We start from the raw sequence: 26,582 nt of genomic DNA on the forward strand, positions 1-26,582 counted from the left end.
GGTGAGTATTTGACCAAGGAGGAACTAGGTAATCAACATGTTTTTATTCCACATGGTGGAAATGTGAGGAAATGCCTCCCTTCAGACTCATGGTTATGCATTTTTTAGCAGGTAGCAAAACAGAACACAAATTCAATTGATGGGTTTCTGGATGCTACAGCTTTTTGGTTTGACAGTTCTCACATTTGATTCGATTTGAGGACTGTACATCCAGGATCTAGGACTCTTTTAGTTGCAGAATTATTCAAACAATTGCCTAGGAATTGGTTTAATTCTGACTTACTGGTAAAGATTATATCTTTACTCCCTTAAGGACTGAGTAATTTATTAATATATAAATTCTATTGATTAGAACATAATATTATAGACATTTGGCAAAGCCTCAAGGGATCTCTGCCATGTTTTTATATCTATGGAGAGCTAGCTTACATCAATATTCACCATAAAGTAGATGCTATGTCTCAGATTGTTTTAGAGGGAAATGTATGAGTAGTTGTAGTCCTATGAGTAGAGACAAGCATCTTCAGAGAGGCAGGCTTTTTTTATTTGTTTTAGTTTGGTTGTGGGGAGGAGGGAGAAGGAGGAAAGTAATTCTCAGGTCTGAGTTGAGTTTCAACATCTACTCTGAAAATTCAGAATCTGATGATAATAATAAAACTGACTTAGATTTAAATAGTTCTTTATAAGAGTCAAGCCAAGGCTAATAATTACTCTTCAGACATACTTTTCCAAGGGCATTCAAGACTAAGGGTGTCCTATGTATATTGGCAAATAAGAGGACGTTCTGGCAAATACTGCTTATCTTCCCTTCTCACAGCGGGGCTAAATTTTAATAATAATAGTGTTAAAACGAGCAATCTCATTTTCTTGAGGTCCAGATTATAAAGACAACCTGTAGTAACCTAACCCCACAAAATCTCATGCCATATGTCATAAACAAGAGACACAAGGCAATAATATAGCTCAGTGCAAATTCCTTGCTAAGCCAAGATGAATAAATTCAAGTATCTTTCCTACTGACAACACTATAAATCATGAATAACGACTATAAGTGCTAAAACGGGTAACTGATATTCAGTCACAGATTCAAAAGATTCATTAAATATCCACTCACATCCTAAAAACTGGAGAACTCCTTAACTAAATGCACATAACCATAGGTATGTAGGAAGTTGCCTACGCAAAATAAGTCAAAGTTCTAAAATATAAATTGAATGTGTTCCAGGCAAGTTTGTAGAGGGCTTAATAAATTCATTCCAATAGTAGTTTACAATATCCCTTCTGTTCAACTGCTTTTCTCTCCAGAGCAATAATGTAAATAAGTTAGGATTCTGTGATGCCTTGTTAATTCAGGTGGCTAAATTAGAGAGTTTTACAGGGAAAAAGTAGAGAGAAACACATCTCTAACTTGAGCAGAGATTTACCCACAATCCTCAGTCATGGAAGAATTATCCTATTCCTTCTTTACAATAATCAATTTAGATAATAAAAATCCAATTCCAAATTTAGCAAGTCAACTATAATAAATTAAAGCTGCAAATGCAGAAAATTGAAGCTCTAAATTCCAACATATCTATCTAGCCAAGCTGGTCATTTTTCTACAGCTTTACTCTTAATCCCCACAGAAAACAGTGCAGTGGTCTCTTTGCAGGATCATATGCAAGAAATATTAAAACAGCCAGGTGCATGGTCAAAATAATGTCTAAAAACTAGTCATCCCAGTAGTTTCAGAGCTGAAAATTAGTTTCATCAGAATCCTATTTGCTTCTTTCATTTCTGTAGCTAAAGACTTGTACTCTTTGGTTTGAGATGATTAATTTAGGAAATTGTGTTTTGTTTCTCTATACAATGTTACTGGAATAAAGACACTGTTCAAATTGAATTGGATAACATATTGGAAAGGTACTTGATTAATTTTCATTCCCAAAATGTATGTTATTAAAGTACAGTTTCTAAATATAGTACATGAATTTAAGTTATAGCTGACCTTACTACAATTATGTTGTAGGATATAGAGGGCAAGAAAAAGTCCCACCACTTGTTATAATTTTATGCTATACAACTTTATGAGATTGTTACTGACTACAACAAAGATAATATAAATTGTGATATTACGATAAATCATTCTTCCTAATCAGCTGCACATAAAAGTTCCAAATAGTTAAGACAATGATACTGTCTTTTCATTTATTTTTGTTGTGAGAAAATGTGCAGAGATAATTATTTCTCTGTTCTATTTCATTCTGCATATGTGGACGGGCTCTCTGGACAAAGATAATGGTTTCTATTGCCTAGAACTCCTTTAAAATTTCTATAACACTATGATAAAACTGAGTAAAACTATGTTCTCTGAAAGAAATGACATATTCCCAGCAGCCCATAGGCAAAACTGGGCAGAAGGCTTGCCATGGGTTCTTTGGGTCTCTATTTCCTTACTCAGTGGACACCATTAACAATTGCTTTCCAAAGACACAGGTGTGTTCAGATCCTTCATGAACGTCTTCATCATCCTCACTGCTTCTTCATTCCCATATGTACTGCACTAAGAAAGTATCTGAAACTCATCCCCACTTAGGTACTAATGACTGGCAACAGTCGAAAATGATACCACCAGGAGAAAAGAGCTATGTTAAAGGTGCATTAAAGTGGTTCTGTTATGTGAAATAGACTTAAATAATGCATAGAGGAAAAAATCATTTTGTTCCATTAAGAACAATTTCTGACAACACATTATCCATGAAAGACAACAAAAGGAATACTGGTAGAGATATCCTGAGCTACAAGGTTGGAAAATGAAGCAAGAAGCTAGGACCGAATCTCTATTATAACTCTGTCATGAAGATAATGAATATTGCTCTATATTAGTTAAACTTGTGGTTCAGCTGAGCTTAAAAATATTCTAAAGAGAGAACTTTATTCCTTCAAACTGAGATAGTAGAGTCTAAATGGTCAGAATGTTACACACACACATATATATATATATGTATGTATGTTTATATATATATATATATACACACCACCTAGTGAAAAAAAAAAAAAAACATGTCCTTGTTCCAGAGACCATACCAGAAAATACGTGGCTGATGCATCTAACTTTGAATTTACAGAAAGGTTTATAGGGCCTGTGTAATCATATCCCAAGAAAGATAATTTTTAATATTTTATAACTTTGATGTAAGTTTAAAAGCACAAGAAAAAGTTTAAAAATATAGAAAAAGTATATTAAGTTAAGTTAGTTAAAGTAGGAAACTATTTGGGCAACAAAAAACTTTCCATCTTGAAGCAGTTATGTATACATTTTCTCCTTAAGTATTTTTTAGGAAGTAAATCTTTATGTTGCTGAAAACACACTGCAGGAATGGTGGTCTTCCTTTATACTTAAAACTGACATAAACAAACTAGAAAAATGAGAAAAAACCTTAATTTTGGCACACTTGTTCTAGACAGTGCTTTCACATATTTCTGCCACTATTATACAGTTTGAGGCAAAGATAAATTTGGAGCAGAGCAGATACAAACCAAATATTTTCAAAGAAAATATTTCTCCTGACAACTAAAAATATGCTTCCCAAATTCTATTTGCTAGGTAGTTCTACAGCTCTAACATATACCTAGTACACATGTTAAATGTTACGGAGTCATCTTGGGAGTGTCATACCTGTTTTAAAAGTGTGTAGTTGGAGCCATCAGTGCTAATTTTCCTTATCTCATGATGATCAGCAAGAATTAAAAAAGGTTCTTCATCTAAACACCAACACAAATAACGTATTAGACTTTTAAGTATCTATGTATTTCCCCTCTGCATAATTTCAGTTTAGTTTAGCAGCAATGTGATGTCAAATATAGTGCTGATCTAGTAGATTCAGGGTTTAAAGAATCATACTGAGCAACCTAGTTGACAGTAGAATGAAAAGGCAGCACACGCCCAGGCAGTACAGAAAATCTAGAAAATTCTAAGTGCATACCTTACTCACCCTCAGTATTCTTGACATTCAGATAATTTATTTGGAATGAGAAAATATCTACTGTTACAATCTGATCATCTGCATAAATTGCAGAAAAAGATAATATTCACCTGTTTTAGAAACCTACGTACAGCTAAAACATTCTTATGATCAGAAATTTTTTTCTGATAATCAAGTGGCTAATGCTCTCAGGATGACCTCAGTGAAGACCAAGAGTATCACTGCATGTATATATTCTTTTACCTGCCTGAGGACTTCTCATAAATAACTTCTGAACTCCAGGTTCTAAAATCTTTATTAATTTTACCTTTCTTCATGAGTCTTATTTTTTTTAATGCTTTAATTGTCTTTATTTCTTCCTTATCATCTTGTCCAATGTCTTTTCGTATCTCATTTACTTTAGAATCTGGGAAAGAGCATGATAAAGATCTGACCATGTTCAATATATGGGAGATCCTCTAAACCACTAGCATTTGGTTTTCTCTTCAGATTTTATTTGGACACAAAATGATTTCTTGAAGAAGATAATTTCAGAAAGATTTTCTTTTATATTTATTTAAATATATATCTGAATAATTTAAAGTCAGTTTGACCACATTCTCAGTGGTTATAATCCTAGATTCATTTGATGAATAATTTGCTCAAGCATTTTAACATCTGTTTTTGAGACACATTCATAAACTTATTTGCCAAATGAAAAAACTTAATGTTGATAGAACTTAGAAAAAAAAAAAAAAAACACTTAAAAAAGTAATCATGTCATATAATTGAAAGTGGATTTTATTATAAATTATTTATTGTTATAGAGTTACTGTCCTTTTAAATTGTTTGAAGTCATTATTCTTCTCTGTCTTTAGTTTTGTAATTAATATGTAATGCCAAAGATATGACATTGTTTCAGCATATACTATGTCACTCATGTTAAATACCCCCTTCTATCATCATTGATGGGATCCCAAATTAGTCATTCCCATCTTCTTTTTGAGGCCAGGCTGAGACTCAGATTACTTTTCAAAACAGAATTGGCTCTTGAGTTGAAGATGCCTTGCCACTCTGTCAATAGATTTCTCAATTATAAATATAAAATTAATCAGTCATGTTCGACTTCACTGCTTAGGCAATTCCATTATTTACAACTTAAATATATTTCATTTTTTAAAATCTCTGTAGTGCAAGATTTACGCTTTAACAAACATAAATGCTATAAGAACACATTTTTATATTTAAAATTTGTATTAGTTTCTAAGCATAATTGCTAATGAGAAACAACTATGGTGTGGATACATAATGTAACAAGACCCATATTTTAATCATTACTATTCATCTCCTCTACATAATCCTTTATTAATGTTTAAAGTAATGGAAACATTGGTCATTTTTGAGATTTAATCTCTTCTTTTTGTACCAGGTCACTAAATGCATTATGTAGCAAGCATTAAGATGGCCCAAAGCGAGTAGATTGGTAGGTTAAGCAATGGGCTCCAAATCATCCTCAAATTGATTGAGGGAAGGATAGGTGATGGTGGAATGAAAAATTGAAAGGAGTTAATTTTTTTTCCTCATAATGTGTAAAGTTTTGACCTGTTAAAAAAAAAACATATTTTAAAATTAATATCTCTGATAGCTATTTTCTTAAAGTGGTTGAGAAAACAGCTAATGTTTTAAATGTTGCCACTGACGAACACCTATATAAGAAACTGGCAATAATATTTTATTCACTATACTTAAAAACAATAGGAAGAGATGCCCTTAGTCACCATTTTTTTGCCCATTTAACAATCATCATTATATTATTGCTTTGTATCATTTTAATGCCTGTGATTTATCTCCCAAAGGATTAAAGTTATGGGCCATGCTTTATTAAATGTATAATTTACAGGATCAAATACACTACTTGGAATAAAGAGAAGTTTAACAATATTTGCTGAATCACTGGAAGAATTCAAATAGTCCGGTATAGCTGATTTGTTATTACTATTGTTGCTTCTTATTATTAACCTGTTGTTCTCTCTAGCATATATGTATGAGTATGTATCGTGGAGGGGAGAATGAAAAATATTATGATAATGTCACAATAGTCTCTTTAACAGTTTTGGCCAAACTTGCTCCCAAGAACATGTGATTCAGCAGGAAGCAGTGCCAGAGACAGTTTTGTTTTTGTTTTGTTTTGTTTTGTTTTGTTTTGTTTTGTGTGTGTGTGTGTGAACACTCTCAAAGTCTAGAAAACACTCAATAATTCACAAGACCATAAGGCAATGTTATTACAAACAGAGCATACAAAATCAGAGTGACAGATTCCCATATCAACGGAAGCAGAGAAGAATTTTGATTTTTCAGAAACATCAAGGAGGAGTGAATTCAATAAGAATGGCTATAAAATTCAGGATCCATATGATAACTGAGGTTGGATCAGTGGGCAAGTTCAATTCGATACCTGAGAGTGATTTGCAGCCATTTGGGTTATCAGGTTGTATTTCATACCCATCTGTACAGAGGCACTTGTAAGTCCCATATGTATTGATGCATTGCTGGCTACAGGGAAAGCCTGAAGAGCATTCATCAATGTCTACACATGTTTTGCCATCATCCTTCAGTTGGAATCCAGGCCAGCATTTGCACTGGGAAAAGAAAAATGAGCATAATCAATTCATATCATTGTCACTGTCTTTTACTATAAGTAAGCAAGAAAAGCACTTGAAAATAGATAAAGGCAAGTCTTTCTGTCTCCCAGCATTTGACCTTTGATGGGAATTATGTCTATTATGTAAAGTCAGTTAGAAAGCACTCTCTCAAACATCTTCATTTGATCTTTTGAAGTTGGCAAGATTGTAAAAGTTAATTGACATTGCTAAGGCCATGTGGTTAGAGATTGCCAAAGCCAAAAATAAGAGTGAAACTTTCTACTTCTTTTTTTTGTTGTTTTTCTATTGCATTACATTGTCTTTTTAGAATATTTTAGCAATTATAAGAATTAATCCTTACATGGAGTTTTGAAAATTTTTAACATTGTCACATATGTTATTTCATTTGAGCAGTATAGAAATCTATAATGTAGATATTTTTAGGTTGGTACAAAAGTAACTGTGGCTTTTGCAATTACCTTTAATGGCAAAAATCACAATTACTTTTCCACCGATCTAATATTATCTTTAGTTGATGAGAAATACAATAGCATGAAGACGGAGTTGTTTAGACAAGGCCAGTAGGAGATCTTGGACACACTGAAATTTTTAATACATAGTAATCCTCAATTAACATTTATTGACTTGTTTGATTCCATACCTAGATATGTAGGTGTCTGAATAAATAGTAATATTCATGTAGATTTTTTTTATCTCAATAACTAAATCAATTTGTATCATCAAATCTTTCCTTCAGCATCTCTATGATGTTTTATTTGTCCTTCTGATGACACATGATATCAACTAACTGGTATGTCAACTCTTAGAGTACAAACATGATGACATGTGTATTTTTTGCCTTCCTAGAAAGGATGAGGTACTTTATTTATTTATTTATTTATTTTATTATTTTATTATTATTTTTTAATTTTTTATTATTATACTTTAAGTTCTAGGGTACATGTGGATAACGTGCAGATTTGTTATATGTGTATACTTGTGCCATGTTGGCGTGCTGCACCCATCAACTCGTCAGGACCCATCAACTCGTCATTTACATCAGGTATAACTCCCAATGCAATCCTTCACCCCTCCCCCCTCCTCATGATAGGCCCCGGTGTATGATGTTCCCCTTCCCGAGTCCAAGTGATCATACTTTAATTGATCATTGTCTTTCAGCTCTGTTCTCAGTCCCTGCCAAGTAGCATGTGAAAATTAGTGTTATAGAAAATGAACCTATACTTGGCCAGATGATTATGGTCATACTAACCTTCATTAAGACTGATTAGTGGTCTTTGAACAAAGGAAATTGTAAGTATTGAGTAGGATGGTGAGTTAAGAAGGATTTCTGAGTTGTTAAAAGTAACTAGTACTCAAGAGCTCTCCACAGTAAATATTTCATAATCTGGATAAAATTAATCATTTATTCTCAGATAAAAGTGATGGCAGAGCTTTGAATTTATTGATAAAGATATTAGAATGATATATGTCCACATTAATAAATAATCAGGAAACAATTTATGAGCAGAATTATTTTTTAAGTACAAGAAACGTTTTCAATACTGTGGAGGAAAGCAACCGAGTAACATCAATTTCATCTGAAATTAATGAAAGGATAAATCAATATTTTCCCCAATTCTGTTTATAAGAAACTCTTTAAGCTCTTAGCACTTTCACCTTTAACAATTGACACCAACAATTTATCTAATAATGTTCAGAAATTATAGTGGACTTTTAAAATCTCTATAACCCACTTAGCAATCCAGTGGGTTAAAATGAAGGCAAAAGCTACGTCTTGATTTCCCAAACTCCCTTCATTATATCTCACTGAGTGACAATATTACTTTCCTTGAGAAGATCCATCCTGCCACCAGGAGGAATTGGTACTTAACTATGGCCAAAGAAAATGGCATACTTAATGCCATTAACTCTACACATAAAAACATGGTTAAAATGATGAATTTCATATTATATATTTTTACTCTTTAAAAATAAATATTAAATAAAAAAAAGAAAATGAGAAATTTGACAGGATAGTAATCCCAGATAGGCCTAAAAATTAAGCTAAGTGGCCGGGCGCGGTGGCTCAAGCCTGTAATCCCAGCACTTTGGGAGGCCGAGACAGGCGGATCACGAGGTCAGGAGATCGAGACCATCCTGGCTAACACGGTGAAACCCCGTCTCTATTAAGAAATACAAAAAAAACTAGCCGGGCGAGGTGGCGGGCGCCTGTAGTCCCAGCTACTCGGGAGGCTGAGGCCGGAGAATGGCGTGAACCCGGGAGGCGGAGCTTGCAGTGAGCTGAGATCCGGCCACTGCACTCCAGCCTGGGTGACAGAGCGAGACTCCGTCTCAAAAAAAAAAAAAAAAAAAAAAAAAAGAAAAAAAAAAAAAAAAAAATTAAGCCAAGTGATTGTGTAGTCAAGAAGCCAGAGGTCCAATTAGTAGACACAGAGCAATGTTTAATCAAGAGTCACTTTAGGACAAATGAAAGGAAATTTTATAGAATGTGTTGAATTTCTCTAAAACATTATTATTAAATGGAACAAAGTACATCACCATTTTAATGGGGTTTCTGAAAATCACTTTGAATGCCTCATGACAGGTTTATAGAAGTACTATATGAAACAGATGGCTTGGATAAGAACACACAGTGGAAAATTAATTTCTTGAAGGCAAAATTGATTAACTCTACTATAATATAAAATTGTATAAACAAAAGTTTAAGATTTACAGTAAATTTTTAAAATTTTTATCTTGTTTGAAATCACATTTATAAAAAGACAATTTATTTCTCAATCTGTTAACCTATTTTAATAAAAATATCTTTGGTCCTAACAATAAAAAGACATCTGTAGGCAATTCTACTAGATTAACTTTCATAAGTTGAATGAAAAAAAATAAGAATCTTTGGCATTTTCAAAGATATTTTATAGAATATAAGATTACAATGTTCTCTTTCACTTAAAAAAGACAATTTTTATGAAAGTGAAAATTGTGTGTATTCAGTCTCATCTTAATTTTTCTCACCATTCCAAATTATTTAGAATTTTCTGGAGTTAGATTAATCTTTATAAGAAAAATAGCTAGCAGAAAAAATAACTAAGCCTTTTCTATTTCTCTCAGGAAAATTTCTTTGCAGTTTTTCAAGTAACATAACAAATATTGATTATTTTATTTCTACTGTATACATCATAACTTTTTTCCCTCCCAGAAGTACATTTATTTTTACATGGTAAATTATCCTTTCTATCAAAATAAGATTTTTGCTTCAGTTAAATGTTATTACTCCCTTTTGAGTAGTTAGATACATTGTATTTGTTTTACTGCAAACATGCAAATTGGCCACAGTCCATAAGGTCTACATTTAGCTTTTGTAAGCAATTTTCATTTCATTGCAGAATTTAGAGGATGATTTCTTGTCACGTTCTGCTTATGTTACAAGGAGAAGTAGGCTGCGGGATAGTTTTCCCCATTCTCTGAAACAGAGAAATCTATCAGCTCACATATTTTTGCAATGTGGTAGAAGCATCTTGTTGTACATAAAGCTTTTTACTCAGTTTGCCATCAACAAATTGTCATATATATGACATATATTTGTGTGCATAATATATACATGCATATAAATATACATATACATAAATATAAACACAATATGTAAAATATTTGGTTTGAACCTTTGCTTAAATCTTATATTTATGATTCTGGTCTCATCTTGAATGTTTGTACAAGTCATATTTCCATCAATAGATGTTTTATATTATTAACTAGCTTTTACATGTGTACATACTTAAAAACATCATAGCAATTCTGTCTGATAACATGCACATGCCTTGTGAAGTATTAAACACTTGTGTCTATTTTAACTTGAATTACCACTTCATTCTATAGTTTCTTGAGAAGACAAAAGGAAAACACTGGCATTTGTAAGGTATTGATAAACAAGTATTTATGTATGAGGAATCTTTCAAGTTACTTAAAATAAGCATGGCTTAATATGTGTTTCTGGATGATATTGTCTGCTACCAAAAGCAATTTCCAAATATGGTATGGCTGTGTGCTAATACAGGCATTTACAATAACATCAAACCTTATTTTTGATGTCATGTCACAAAGTATGTAATTGATATTCTATACATTTTATAATTTATTACGAAGTTTGTTATCACAGACATTAAATACACATGGAATAAACACAAATAAATCTACTTTGAAATGTATCACATAGAACACACACACACACACACACACACACACACATAACGCACACACAGCCATGCATCAGTTAATGACAGGGATACTTTCTGAGAAATACTCTGTTAGGTGATTTGTCATTGTGTGAACATCATAGAGTGTATTTGTACAAACCTATATGGTATAGGCCATCATGCACCTAGGATATATGGTAGAGTCTATTGTTCCTAGGTTACAAACCTGTAGAGCATGTTACTGTACTGAATGCTGTAGGAAATTGTAACACAACAGTAAGTATTTATATATCTAAACATATTGCACCATATGTTTAAGAAAACGTACAGTAAAAATATGGTATTATAATTCTACAGGACCACCAGTGTATAAGCAGCACATTGTTGACCAAAACATCATTATATGGTGCATAACTGTACATATGATAGAACTAAACAATTATTTATAATGCTATGAGTTAAAATTTTAATTAGTTACCTGCAGTAATTCTAAAACACATTCCCTGATGTATTCAGGAAAGATTTCTATGTTAATTGTACACAAGTCATCAATAACATTTCTTTTCTGCTTCATTGGTCTTTAAAATATTTACTGCCAAAATTAATTATTTGATGCATGCTCGTCTCATTAAAAGATGTACTGGCTCATTTGCTTTTTTTCTTTCTGACTGTAATATATTGTTTGTGAATGAGTTCATGTTCTCCTTTACAAGTTTAACCACTTCTTCTTAATACAATACTGGGTCTAAAAAAATTTATATATATATATTACTTTCTTGGTGTTTCAAGTTTTTATCTCTAATTTTTGCAGGGAGGAATTGATTGTTGTGGTTCTTAGGTTATGTCTATATACAGTAAAATCCTAACCAACCTAACCATGTAGCTAAGTTAATAATACCAGAAATTCAGAACTTAAAAACTGCAAATTGGTTGTTTAGTTGAATTTACTATTAGATAGAACTGGCTTGTCATAGCATGCTAAAGCTGGCAGGAACAATGGCCCAACACCTTTGCCATTCACAAATTCTCTACCATCTTTTAAAGAAGGTCATTTAGCCACTGCAGAAACACTTTCATTGGTGATGTGTGAGCTGGTTCATTCCAATAAAAAGTGTACTAACATTAGAAACTTCTTCCTTGTATTGAACAGAATCTGCTTTCCAACTCTTAATTCCAATCTTTTAAGCAACCCAGATTAAGTATGTTCCCTATTATACTACTTCATATACAGTTATGTGAATACAGCTAGTAAATTGTCTTTGCTCTAAGCAAAACTTCTTCTGAAGACGTGCTCCAGACTCTAATGCTTCTGGATACACAAATTTGGATACACTCCAATTCGTCATGGTTTCTCTTGATAAAATGCCATGTTCATACACGTGCACAGTACCCCCAGGCAGAGCTCGGCAGAATAAAATCTAACCTCTGTAATGCTCCTAATTTTCATTAGGCTGTCTCTGTTGTTTATAGTAGTTATGTCCTACTGAAGATTCATACAGAGTTGTTGCTCTGTTAAAAACACTAATTTTCAAAGGAATTGCTCTTAATGAGGTTTTCCCATACTTACAAAATTGATTTTAACCTAACACACAACTTTACATTTCAACATGGTGTTAGTTTTGTCCACCATCCCAACATGCTGAAACCAAGATGGTTTTAGAAGTTATTTCTGTCCATCGATTCTGTCAGCGAATCACTCTTTTCAGGGAAATGGTACTTACAAAATCTATTTGGATATTACATATGGTTTATTTTTAGTGTATTTACACTAAGTCCTAATAATTCATGTTTTATGTTTTTTTCCCTTCTTGTTTGTATAAAAAATATTCTATTCTCTAGTGTTGCAGTAAATGATTAGTCCATTCCACTTCGAAGACATACTGGAGAGAGAATGAGGGAAGAAATGGAAACTTAAGAGTTAAATACATATTTATACAGTTATTAACACAGCAGTATTGTCTCTGACCACTAGTCGCACCTGGCTTATTTATTTTCTTTATGCCCTGAATATGTTGAAAAATACTTTAATTTTATTTTTGTCTCCTTAACTATATTCTCACAACTTTCATGTCACGCTACTATTACGGTATCTTTATATAGATACTCTCCATTTAATTAGTTTTATTATTATGATGGCTTTTAACTTGTTCATTTACATTACATTAAATAGTTTTCTTGACCTCAAATTCTAACATATCACATGTTTTGCTACTTTTGATGAGTACCTACCTTATAACTGATTGGAAGGTCTTGACAGTCTTGAGAACATCCACTGACTTTCTTACTCAAACATTCATTTATATGGCAGTTTCTCTCATCTGAACCATCGCCACAGTCATCCTTATTGTTGCAAAGACCTCCACTGGGAATGCACCTGCCATTTTTGCACATAAAAAATGAACTGTTGCATGACTGTTCTGGAAAACAAACAAACAAACAAATGGAACATAAAGGGCATGCCATTGTTTTATACTACAATTGTTGAAAACATTCACAAATATGATAAACATGTGTCAAAAATCATAATAAAGTATATATAAAATGCTTTACATATTCAGTATAATATTTTATAAAGTTCAGAAAACCAAGGGCAAACTGCACTTTCATGTTCAACACTTATTGCAAATATAGCTTGACCATGAAAATTAATTATCAAAATAAACCTCCATAGTAAAATTAATGAACTATTTCTGCCTCCTCTATTTTGTGAAGAATGAGTTCAAAAGCATAATGATAGTTTGACAATTCCCTCAAGCCATAGGTCTCTGAGAAATTATATGTCACTAAAAATTAAGAATCTAGAATAGGTAGATATTCCTAAATTCTTTTCTTCCTAGAAATATAACATTGACATTTTGAAGTCAGGGTATAAAACAGACATCAGTGGTGAATAATAGGTGTTCCAAATATAGCTATGGAAAATAGCCGGATGACTTGAACAATACTCATCATGATACACGCTAAAAGAAAGCCTATTATCATGTAAAGTCCATGAGAAAAAAGTTATTGAATATATTCTATAATATATTATTACATATTTAGTATTTGGAATAGAGAAGTGATAAATAGACCAAGTTTTTAATATATGTATACTCAAATGATATGCAATTTGTTTCATTTTGCCTAATTATGAATAATACAGACACCTTTTCAGTAAATTTTAACTTTTTTGCATTTGAATTTTCAAATAGGCCAATACAGTGAAATTATTCTCATATAAACTCATATATTAAGATATAATGAATTTTTGGCAGTGGGGAAGACAGGATGGTGAATTCAGCAGTACCACTGCCTCAAATCTTTATATTTCTGACACAGACTTAAATTTCCAAAACTAGTTTCCCACATAGTCAATTACTAGTACCCTGCATGGTGTCACGAGATACATCACATGCTTAATAATTTGCATTTTCTTTCATTGAATACTATACTAGACAGAAAATAACAATTTTTCCACTGAAAACACTTTAGAATAAACCTGGTATTGTATCTATTTCTATACCTGCACTTTTACACTTTGGATTTAAAGGTGCTTCATCAGAATGGTCAGGACAGTCAAAGTCTCCATCACACTGCCATTGAGTATTTAGAAGACACCGCCCATCAGCACAACTAAATTCTTCTGTACCACACTGTCGGTATCCTAGAGACAGAGAAAAAACATTTGACTAATTCATATAACCAATACTAATTGAAATGTCATCTCCTCAATGCACACTACATCTGATTAATGTGGATTACCCTTGTCTCCTATGAGAAATGTTTCTCATTTCTTTCTGTAACAGTGGTTATGGTTGCAAGAGATATTTGTGGTTTGGAAGTAGAACTATGGTTCAAAAACTCAAGTTGGAAACAGACATTCTTATTATTTCAAGGTGAAGAAACAAGAAAGTGACCCTTGACTATACCATTTCTCTTCACCTATCATCTAGATCTTAATAATATCTCTTAGAATGGAAAATGAAAATGAAAGCTATTAGAATTAGCTTGGTTAGGTATAATATGAGAACATATGAGCTATAATTCTGAGCTATAATGATAATTCTCAGAAGCTCTGATATCATGTTTATGTTTAGAAAGCAGTATTCAATGTGTAAAAACATTGTTAAAATGAGAAAAATTTAAAAGTCAATTTTAGAGCAATAAGAACAAAAACTATTATAATTATCCTATATATCGCTTCTTAGGGTCATTAAAACCTTTATTCAAATTATAAAAAAAATCATTTGTGAAAAGTTCATATCTATGTCTATTTGTAAGTACAACTTATTTGATTTTCAACATTGTTTTATAATGAATTTTTTCTAAGTTTGTCAACAATAAAAACAGTTATTCCTAGTAGAACTTTCTGATAAATCTGGGTAAATTCTCTGTTTTAAGTGGGAAGGGGTAAGATTTTTATGGCTTAAGAAATAAACACAATTCCAACAGAACATATACTTAATAATGAGTATTTAATTTAAATTGTTTTCATATTGGAATGGTTAAACTAGATAGTTTAATAGCCTCAGCTTCCCTAGCATTTCTTCCCTCTCTCTCCTCCTTCACCAGCTCCTTCTTCTCATTTAATAAATACACTGAAGTCTTGTCCAGTCTAATAACAATAAAAATCTATCCATACACCTCTTACCAGCCCATTTCTTGTCTCTTTATTGCCCAATCTTGCTTCCACTTACTTGCCTGCAGTTCATCTCTAATCAATCAACATTTCATTTCTGTGACCTCTATCTTCTGAAATTCCTCTTAGAGATAACAAACACCAAGTGCCAAGAGTCAAATTCTGGATCTTGGCCTCCTATTTACTTTACCTTTTTGCAGCATTTTATGTTTCTGACCACACTATCTTAGAAAGAGTTTCCTGACTTAATGATATTCACAGTCTACCTTCCTTGGCTTCTTTACAACTTTGATCTTGCTGTTCCCTTATTTTCCTTCTGTATGAAGTCCTCTCCTGTTCCACTCTAAAATGTTGCCAGTGAAGCCCTAACTTCAATGTTCGGTCTTTATTTTCATGCCACCTTTAGGCTGATGGACAGAAAGTTAATATTACTTGTCCTCGTTGTACTTCTGATCTAGAATTAAATTATCACACACTCACTATATAGCTTTATGTGATTGATTAACACCTCATATTCAAAATGTCCACAATAAAGTCTTTATTACATCTCACATCTTATTGACAAAATTAACCCTTAACCTCTTGTATCCCAACACTCATTAATAGCAGCAATCACCAAGTCATCCAAGCTAGAAATTCCCTTTTATCCTCCATGTCCTACTGTAAATGAAGTCTGACACATTCTGTACCTTCCACTCCACCATTCTCAACCTGGTTCAAAACCACGTCATTAATCATCAGAACTATCACAATAACCTCCTATCTAGTTTATTTCCCTCTATGACTCCTTTGCTCCGTGGCAGTATTTCTCCCACTCTGGTGAAAAAATGTGGTTCTAAAACAAAAATGTGACTGTGACATTTCATTCTCTTGTGTCAAAAGGTGCAATGGCCTCTGAGAGACAAAATAATTAAATACAAATTCTCTGACACTGTATTTCAGCCTTTTTCAAATCTAACTTCAACTTTTTAAACTTCCACTTAATTAACAGAAGACTAATTGCTATTCCTCACTCATCTCAATTTACAGTCTTTGTAAACACATATAGAATTTACTGTTCCTGAAACTGCTCTAAGAACTTTAAAAATATAAATTTATTCAATTCTCTGAACAGTCCTAACATTTAAGCCTTGTTATTAAGCACATTTTACAGATGGAAAACTGAGGCCCAGGGAAGTGAAGTGACCTTTTCAAGGTCACATAGCTGTTAAGTGGAAGATCCAGGACTTGAACCCAGACTCTCCAGCTCTGGGGTTCATGCTATTAACCACCACACCATGCTCTCTAGCATTACATAGGATTTCCTCTTACTAACATTCCCTGCTTCTATTCTTTAGTGCCTCCCTCAAGAACTATTCTTCTCAGCTCTGATCTCATTGTGATTCTCGTTTCTATTTGACATAATATGTTATTGTACTACATTCAATTTCTGTTTTTTCCATTTGTCTGTGACTTTTCCAAGTGGGGCCTCTCTGTCTCATTCATCTCTGTATCAACCAAATATAATGTCTAGCAGAGGGGAGGTATTCAATCGGATATAACTCTGCTTCAGATTTGTATCTTGTGCTATGATGTAGCCTTAAAAATATCACATCAATTGTATGACTTCATGCTGAAATAATCATAAAAACTGATACCCACTAATTTTAGTGAGGTTCATATCAAAGGCCAAGGCTATAGACACTGCACAGGGAGGACAAAGGAAGGCACTAAATCTGTTGCCTTCTCTGAGCATATATAAAGTTCACAGCTTTTCATTGCATACATTTGTTCATGTCTACGCATTCAAATATTTTACAAAAACATTATGTTCACATTAGAGTTCAACTTCAACTGAGCATTTTTAATATATTGATGTTATCATTAAAGTTATATGTTGTATAGATATTATATATAACATGTAGAAAAATATATGTAAAGGCAATATACATTTCATGATAATATTAAATTTTATCAAATCATTGAATACATCAAAAGATAAATAGTAGAAAATATTAAGTATCTGGTTTTTCTGATAATTCTGAATTATATTCTTTTTTTACTCAAATATTTAATTTGGCTATACAACTGAACAAGCCAGCGATATACTGTCTTCAGATTTCAAGTATTTCAAAATATATTAAACTAAAGATTTTTTTTTAATGTATTTATTTTGAGATGGAGTCTCACTCAGTCACCCAGGCTGGAGTGCAGTGGCATAATCTCAGCTCACTGTGACCTCCACTTCCTGGGTACAAGCAATTCTCCTGCCTCAGCCTCCGGAGTAGCTGGGACTACAGGCTAGTGCCACCATGCCGAACTAATTTTTGTATTTTTGGTAGAGATGGGGTTTCACCATGTTGGCCAGGCTGGTCTCAAACTCCTGACCTCAGGTGATCCACCTGCCTCAGCCTTCCAAAGTGCTAGGACTACATGCATGAGCCACCACACCCGGCCCAAAGACATTTTTATAAACATTTTCCAATATACTGATGCAAATATACTGCAAACAGGTATGATTTCCAAATAAATGCATTATACTAGAGCTTAAATAAGTTATAGGTGCTGTGATTTTGTATTACTGAATTCACTGGCTCTTGATGACACTAAGAAATGTGTTTGTTTGTTGCTTTAGTTATTTATTTACATGCTACTTTTGAAAGACTCTTAGCCTAGGAATCTCCTTCATGAAGTTTTAGATGTACTTACCACACTGTGATGACTCATCAGAGCCATCTCCACAGTCGTCATCATGGTCACAAACAAATTGCTTGGGAATGCATACTTTATTATGGCACATGAAAGCATTTTCATCACATGTATTATTGGGAGCTAACAAAGACATCACAAAAAATAAAGTTAGATTAGCACATATTTTATCTTCTCCCATATTAGGAGCTTGGGAAATATGTAAAATCATATCCAATAACTCATAGTTACTGAGAAAAAGAAAACTTTGCATAATATTCAATACATCAGATGAGCTAATAATTGCATATGTATTTATATTAGAATGTCTGAATATAAATACACATAATTTAAGGATTTAGTATTCATGAATTCAACTATTCCAGAGTGACCCTGAATTCAAGCCATGTAGCTATTTTAAATTTGGTGAAGGATGAATTCAAATGTTCATATGTTAGAAAAAATATCTCAGCTAATAATATTCTGGGTTTTTTTTTTTAACTTATGCCTACAGTAATGCTGGTAAAGTAATAACAATGTTGCTACCTTGTGAAAAATAGACCTGCAAAGAACAATATTAATGTTCATAAAGGAAGTGTAAAGAAAACTGAGAAGGTTTAGAATGTTATTGTCTTTAAAAAAATAAAATAAAACTTTTTGATAACTTCCAGAGTGGGGTGTTGAATTAGGTAAAGGTAAGATCTTTGATGTCATCAGTCCCACCATAAGTACCACACAAATGAAATGGAATATTGACCCTTTAGGAATATTGATCCATGAAAGCAATGTTCCAACAAGTGGGAAAAATGGTTGATCCAAGTGATCAATAAAATTTCAGCAAAAATTCAAAAGAACATAACTAGTGCAGAGAAAGAAAAAAATTAATACCACATGCATAGAATAATAAGAGGTTTGCAAGGCTCATTCGAATATTTTCAGTAATCTTTGCTTATATTTAAAAGGTAAATGCTATGCAGGACTCAAGATTTGGGGTATTGCAAATAGCAATAATTTGCCATACGCTATTGTAGAATGCTGGAAAGAGAAAAGTTTTGCAGAAAGTGGCTGTGGCACTTATATTTGTATTCTTAAGGAAGCAATTTATCTTCTTGGTGCATTTGTTTCTTTATCTATTTAATAGGGATAAAAATATATCTGATAAATTTCTTATAAGGAATAGATAACGTATGTGAAGCAGATTTGGCTCATTTTAAGTATTTAATAAATGTCTAGGTGCTCTTTAAACTCCTATTTATATAATAATTATTTCTGGCAGATTCCTCAAAACAGTTCACTACAATATTGTGGGAATTCAATAATGCAAATAACAGCAACAATTACAATAATTGATATGTAACGCGGGTACTTGAAAAACTTAGGTGTCTTCCATTTCTCCATTCCATGTCTTAATAAGCACTTTTCTCCCCATGAAACACCTTTCTCCTTCTTTGTCCCTCAAGACTCAGATAATATCATCACTTTTTCTTGAAATCATTCCATGAGGCATTTTACATATTAGTAGGATATTTTACATAATATTTCTTTGTGATTGGAATAGTATATTTTATATACATCACTTTAACACTTAAGATACAGGTATTATCAATATTCTTTCCCATTGCCTGTAGCCCCCTCTCCCCAGACCGTCCCAGGCTCCATGAACCAATAAATCTCTCCCTTTATCTCAGAAATTATTGACATAGTGTAGGTAAAACATAAGGGTTTTTATAACGTAATCAGGCACAATTTACTTTTAACAAAGAGTTTTTTAAAGTTGTATAGAAGCCACAGAGAAGTAGCATGAACAACTGCCTCTTGTAATCAGAGTAAAATTCTGATTTTACTAACTCCTCTTAACTTTGAACTGTATGCCAGCTTGGATAACTCAGGTGAATTACACCAATTCCAATACATGAATTAATCTTTAAAACACTGAGCAACAGTGACTTATTTGGCATTAACACTTTCAGATCACTTGAGTACAATTTGCTGCATTTTAACATAATTTACTTAATAGTACCCATGTGGTCCAAAAGTGTTAATATGCCTCCCAGAGTGTTAACTTGCTACAATAGCAACAGCATACTGGGACCATCTGGATCCCTGAATTGACGCATAATCCTTTATTATGTAGCCCTCAGTGGCCCCATTGACCTTTACAGACACACATATCAGTTTCAAGATCAAAGTGAATTATTCTACAACAATAGTATGAGTTCTGGGCAAATAGGTCTGCCTCGAAGTTTTCTTTTTTCTTTTCTGCTTTAACTATTCCTCATGTACACGTGCACACACATGCACACGCGCACGCGCACATACACACACACACACACTCTCTCTCTCTTACATTATGGCTTCAAATACAAAAGATGTGAAGGCAGGCCATTGGAGAGATGACTGGCAGAATTCATTTTAACAAGTGGAGTTCGCAGCATTATTTCTGACAAGTTGCTCAGCCCAACAGATCCCCTATGTGACCTTGTGATCTGCATTCAAGTATGCAGTCCCTTCATCCTCCTGATCATGCAAAGGAATTCATCTAAAAGTTTACTGTTGAGTAATACCCTGAAAATTTCCTGAGGTGACTTAGAGTCAGAAACTTAGTAAATTGTCTGACCTCCAAAGGTGCTCTTCTGATCCCTCAGCTTCATTCGGCTATATCCATACTATTTTTACACGACCCAAGGGTTAATACCCTATCCTTAGGACTAATAGGTGTTTACTGACCTCCTGATCAGTAGTTATTTAGGATCAGAGAAGTCATTCCCAGAGTTTCTATAATAGACAATCTAAAAGCCTTCAGGAGGGATGGTGGTGGAGGACGCAAAAGAGAAAATACCAAACCTACTGTACTAGTACACATAAAGTGCAGTTACATTAGCTGAGAAGTGAAATGATAAGTCTGTGTTTATCAAAATGGTTTTAAAATGGGTAATCTGACTGCGCATGTTTGAAACATTGAACAGTAGTTAAAGAGGTTGCAGAACTACTGTGATAACAACATCCCACCTGATTAAGTCCAGTACTACCTACGGGCCCAGGAATTGGGAAAGCAATGGGAAATGTGCTACGGCAAATACTACAAAAACAAACACCCAAAGATGCTGTAGCAGTTTTCTTTGACATGCAGCCCTGGCCAGTGTTCATACCGCAGCCTGCTGTGGAAAGCTCATCGCTTCCATTTGGACAGTCCCTTTCACCATCACAAAGCCAATGTCGGGGCACGCAGGCATGAGAGCCCTGGCAGCTGAACATGTCAGCAGCACAGGTTACGGCACCTGAAACGCAAAAACATAATGCCATTAAGACCACTGTGTGTCCACTGGAAAATGTCTACCATTTACATTTTCTGTAGTAAGGGGGGAGGCAGAAGAATGTTGCTTATAAAGAGGCGATCGTAGTTATTGGGAATCATTAAACATCATTCTTCCCGTGTAGTCGTCTACACATTTTTATCTAAGAAGGTATTATTTCCTAGCTATAGTGTTATATTTCTTAAAGCTACATGGCAGAAAATAATGTATTTTATCCTTGTAAAATGTGGCAAAGCATAGAAATATCATAGAATTGTGAATACACTGAGATAACATTTCTAAAAGACTGAAACTAGAAAAATAACAGTAATTGAAATAATGCTATTTTTATTGCTTAATATGTGCTAAGCACTTAACATATTAACTCATTTAATCCATACCATAAGCCCAACCCATAGAACTATTATTAGTATGTTTTTATAGAAAAGAAAACCAAGGCTCGGAGAAGTTGAAAAGCTTGCAGAAAGTCACAAGTTTCACATGATTCCCCATGCTGCACTGGGAGTCCAGAACCCGCTGAATCCTAAGCACCATCTTTTGACCACTCACGTCATTATTATTACTCTCTATCCTGTAGTACCAAAAGAATAAATGTATGCACATTCTATTTTTTCATGCATAATAATTGGAATCTACCTTTGCTCTACCATTGCAATGTTTCTTTATTTGCATGATAATGTCTTTCAAAAAAATGCTTGTTGATTTGGACTCTTAAGTACAAAAGGTTCCTCTTTCCTTCCATTTATGATCATAGGGTGGCCATATGTCAAATGACCCTCTCTCCTGATGTTTTCCTAGTCCCTGTGCAGTTATATACAATGAACGTTTTGAATGTTCTGTTTGTTTATAAAAGTACCTGAGTGAATCCTAAATCTCTTTTTTAAAAAAAAATTGTACTTTCTTATGACCCAAAGTTATCCAGAATAGACGCTAAAAAAGAAACTTGTTGAATTGTTGAAAATAGAATATTATCTCCAGGAAGAAAATATAAGTGACTAGATGAAAAATATTTGTTTCTAACAATTGAAAGCAGTAGCCAATGTGTTTTAATTGGATTATCATTTATCCTCTTACTTTTCAGCCAGAGTTGTTAGGAGCAGAAAATTCTTTTTGAGGTAATGTTTTCAATATGGTAAGCAGTGGGGTATCACAATACAATCCTCGAGGAGTCTTTTGCAACATTAACATACCTGTTCTGGACATATACCTTACCTGAAGGAAAGGATGAAGTGTGAATGTTGACAAATCCCCCAGTAATCTAGATTTGCTTATTTAATTGAGGATCTATTTAATAGAACGGAGTTTAGCATGTTATATAATACTGGAAGAAGTTAGAAAATAATCTATTAAATAAAGGTACTTTCATTTAAAAATGATTTTGTTTGCTAACTAGTATGTCTTTAGTATTTTCTATATTAAAATTATCTTTCCACAGAAAATATTTTTATATTATTCCTCCTTATCTATCCTTTTTAAGCTTGTCGTGAAAACATAAAGTGTCCTTTTTACTATTATATTCTCAATTCAATACTTTGTATAACATTTTTACTGTTTAGCTTGAGATTTTTGTAACTGCATTTTTTTCTCTTAAGGAAGTTTTGATAAATGTAAAATTTCTTGTCTACTGCCATATTATCACTTTAATTTGTTCTCAAGGCAGTCTGATAGAAAGAGCCCTTATTTGGCAGTGGAGAAATCTAATTCTGTATGACCTTGGTGAAGACTAGCGCCTGAATTACCCTATCTTTAAAATGATGGGTATGACTGGATAATTACCAAGATATTCCAGCTATAAAATGGCATAAGGCTCTTTGTAGCTAATTTTCTGGCTCCCTTGATAGTATTCAACAGATTTTGTGTTAAGAACACGCCAAAACATCATAGTCCATTGGGAAGAAAATGGCCCAAAGAAAAAATTCATGACTTTATTTCATAGTTGCCACTGCCATCTGGAGACATATTGCCTTCCTCAGGGAAAAGAATCCCTAGGGAGAAGAAAGACATGTTGATAAATTCCACTAGATCCATCTTGCACGCCCACTCGGATAATATTTGATTGATAAGAGTCACTATCCTATTTAATATTTCGGAACCTGAATTCTGCTCATACCTCTGTCACACTTAATTATCTGAGTGACCTCAGGCAAATTTATTAATTTCTGTGAGTTTCTCTTTTTTCATCTCTCAAAAGATGGAAATAAACTAGACCATGGTTTTCAAAATGGACCCTCAATATTCCAGATCAGAATCACTCTATGCATATCAATAAAGAACGTGTTTACATCCTGTATCAGAATATTTTGAATTGGAAATTGGGAAACTACATTTTTAACACACTTCTGAAAAGGATCTTTTGCACCCCAAAGGTTGAAAACAAGTGAGATACATTATTTATAAAATTATTTTCCTGTTCTAAAATATGAGGTTCAGTTCATTGACAGATGATTGGTCGAAAGCAGTATTTTCTTTATGTGTCTCAAGCTTGGTAGTTAGTACATAAAATATAGCTCATAATTAAAGCAAATTAGCTCAGTATTTTGATTGCAGGTAAACATGTCCATTTTCTTATTAGTCTTTAATAAAAAAGCATTATTAGGACACTGGCAATACTTTGACAAAGAAATGAGGCAGGAGAAATAAAATCAGAAAAACCTCATAAATATAGCGTGCATTGGTTATGTTAGATGATCATACTAGGTATATAGTTATATAGGGATCAATCTTTTTGTATCTAATTAATAGGTAAGGAATCATCAAAATAAGGAATAAAACGAAGCGGTCTACGATTACACAGCTTGCAAATGCAGATGTGGGAGAACTCACCTCTATACGACTTTAGAGATTTTTGCCCCTATAATATTGTGTCCATTCAGAAAGTGCAGTGTTATCAATGGGGCCATTTAGTGCAGAGGTTAACAAAAGTCAAAGGTAAGATAATTTTAGAGATTGAAACCGTGTTCATCCTATTGTAAGTAGGTAATTATTTTATTAAAATTATTTTTAAAAATAATAGCAAAGAGAAACAGACTGTCAGACATCTAATTGGCTACTGACTTTTTTTCTTTCATAGCTTTTTGATAGTGATCTTTCTATTTGTCGATGGCATAACTGTAGATTGTTTCAGCTGTGTAAGTAAAAAGTAGATTTTGAGTGACTTAAATACAAGAAAATAAATCGCCTGCTTTCAAGAATATCTCCAATTTCATATTGTTTACAAAGAACTTCAGTTTAGCTTGAATACTATAAAATACTACCTTTCTCCATGTTTGTGACAGAAATAGCAGTCCACAAACCCTGAAGTTTAAAAGAGGTGTTAAATACACTAAAATCTATACATACACCTTATTCTATGATTTGGGTCCTTCTCTTCCTAAAAGAGGATGGTAACAGCTGCCACCAAAGGCTGATGTAATGAGTAAAGAATATATATCTACAGGTACGAATGTATACACAGAAATAGATTACATAGACAACTAAAAGACATCTACACAAATTAGTGAAATTCTTAGCCAGTTAGAAAAACAAAATTAAAGATTAGCTTGTTTCCTTCTTTTACCCCTTAGGAAACTCAGTGAATAATTCTATGTAACTATTTGTTAAATATTTGTGAATATTAAAAAGCAATTATACTGACCTTATAGTTGACATATAGTAAATACAGATATTTGATACTAATACCTCTAATCCTATAAAGCTACATTTTAAAGTGCATTTTAATATCATATAAAATAGCCATCTTCCTTTACTTCTTATTTAAAACAATTCAGCAATAAGAATGACTATAACACACAACATATGCACATAAACAGCATGTGTGGGTGGTGGCAGTATAAATTAGTATACTAATTTTGGAGGCTAACAGTGGTATATAGGATGCATCACGAAAAAAATTGTTTGATTATTTGACCCTGTAATCTCAGTCTTTGATATTTGCTTCAAAGAAGTCACTGAAAACTACACATAAAGTGTACAAATACATTTATTGTGGTCATATTAAGGAAAAACACAGAATATTGAATAACAGCTTTATGTGTAAAAAATAATAGAATAATGGATTGTCATGAAAATAATAAAAACAGATACCTAGAAGTGTACACATAAATTGTATGTTAATTTTAATAAATTAGCAAATTTTGTGCATGCTCTAAAATTATAGAGCATATATAATGCTTAAAAACTGATTGAGGACAGAAAATAGACAACTCACCACAAATGCTATCACTTTCATCTAATCCATCCCCACAATCATCCTCTCCATCACAAATCCAATGCTTAGAAATACATTTTTGTGCAGAACAAGCAAATTGGTTCCAAGAGCAGGAAGAATCTAGAAAACAAACAAAACGAAAAACTAATTAGGTTGAGACTGTCTTACAACAGATCCGACAATGAGAAGATTCATTCTTAGACTCTGCTAAAATCAACCATCCTATAATAAAAGAAGCCAAATTCTTCTTCTCTATGATAATTCTAAGAAATTTTGGCATCAGCTTGCATATTTCCCCTGTGTTTCCAGTTTATACAACCATTATTTCTTCAACGTGATCTTTACAAGGCTTGCCTTTGAGGTAGTCCTAATACTGGTCACTCTACTCCAGGTATATTTGTCTGTTTTCTTTTCTTTTCTTTTCTTTTTTTTTAATGTGTGATGAACATATATAAAATAAATATTTCTGGTGTAGTCTAGTCATACTTTTAAAATTTAAATCTATATTTGAGCCAAGAGAAAAAACTTACATCCTAAGTAAGGTAATAATATGGTGGACTGACCAGTAGATAGGTTTGTTTTTAAAAGTGGGTGACTAAGGAGGTTATAGCTTGAAGACAACCTGACAGTTTTGAATCCAGCAACTGTGCTGATGTTTTTGTGTTGCTTCCTTGGAAACACTTGAGTTTGTTATACCTGACTAATAACACCTAAATCAACTGGCATAGTTGCTGACATTTTTATTACTAGATTATGTTTTTATAATAACAACATACTCCATTTATTTCCAAAGCCAATTTTGTTATTGCTTTCCTCCATTCCCAGCCTCCCTTTTTACCCAGCATATTTATCACTAGAAAATATTCAAAAGTAAAATCCTTCCAAATTAAGGTGTTCAAAATATAAACTCTTATAAAAATAGCAATTTTGCTTTTGATTTCACAAACAGTTGCAAAACTTTGCATTTTCACTTAAAATGCTT

General features: G+C 33.0%; 1 protein-coding gene across 4 annotated transcripts in view; it reads right to left on the reverse strand.

Moving 5' to 3' along the window:
- LRP1B (LDL receptor related protein 1B) overlaps window positions 1–26,582 on the reverse strand; it is a 1,954,889-nt gene that overhangs the window by 263,738 nt on the left and 1,664,569 nt on the right. For all 4 annotated transcript variants that reach the window (XR_012421093.1, XM_005573071.4, XM_015433154.3 and 1 more), the window contains 7 exons: window positions 25,601–25,720; window positions 21,229–21,357; window positions 18,101–18,223; window positions 14,297–14,437; window positions 13,024–13,211; window positions 6,400–6,583; window positions 3,659–3,744 (listed from right to left, as the gene is read on the reverse strand). Coding sequence is in view for 3 of the 4 variants with exons in the window: in XM_005573071.4 (XP_005573128.4) it covers window positions 3,659–3,744; window positions 6,400–6,583; window positions 13,024–13,211; window positions 14,297–14,437; window positions 18,101–18,223; window positions 21,229–21,357; window positions 25,601–25,720 (971 nt within the window). In the remaining variant the exon portion in view is untranslated. The remainder of the gene's footprint in view (window positions 1–3,658; window positions 3,745–6,399; window positions 6,584–13,023; window positions 13,212–14,296; window positions 14,438–18,100; window positions 18,224–21,228; window positions 21,358–25,600; window positions 25,721–26,582) is intronic.

Source organism: Macaca fascicularis, chromosome 12 (assembly GCF_037993035.2).
Source record: "Macaca fascicularis isolate 582-1 chromosome 12, T2T-MFA8v1.1".
NCBI classification, from domain to species: Eukaryota; Metazoa; Chordata; class Mammalia; order Primates; family Cercopithecidae; genus Macaca; species Macaca fascicularis.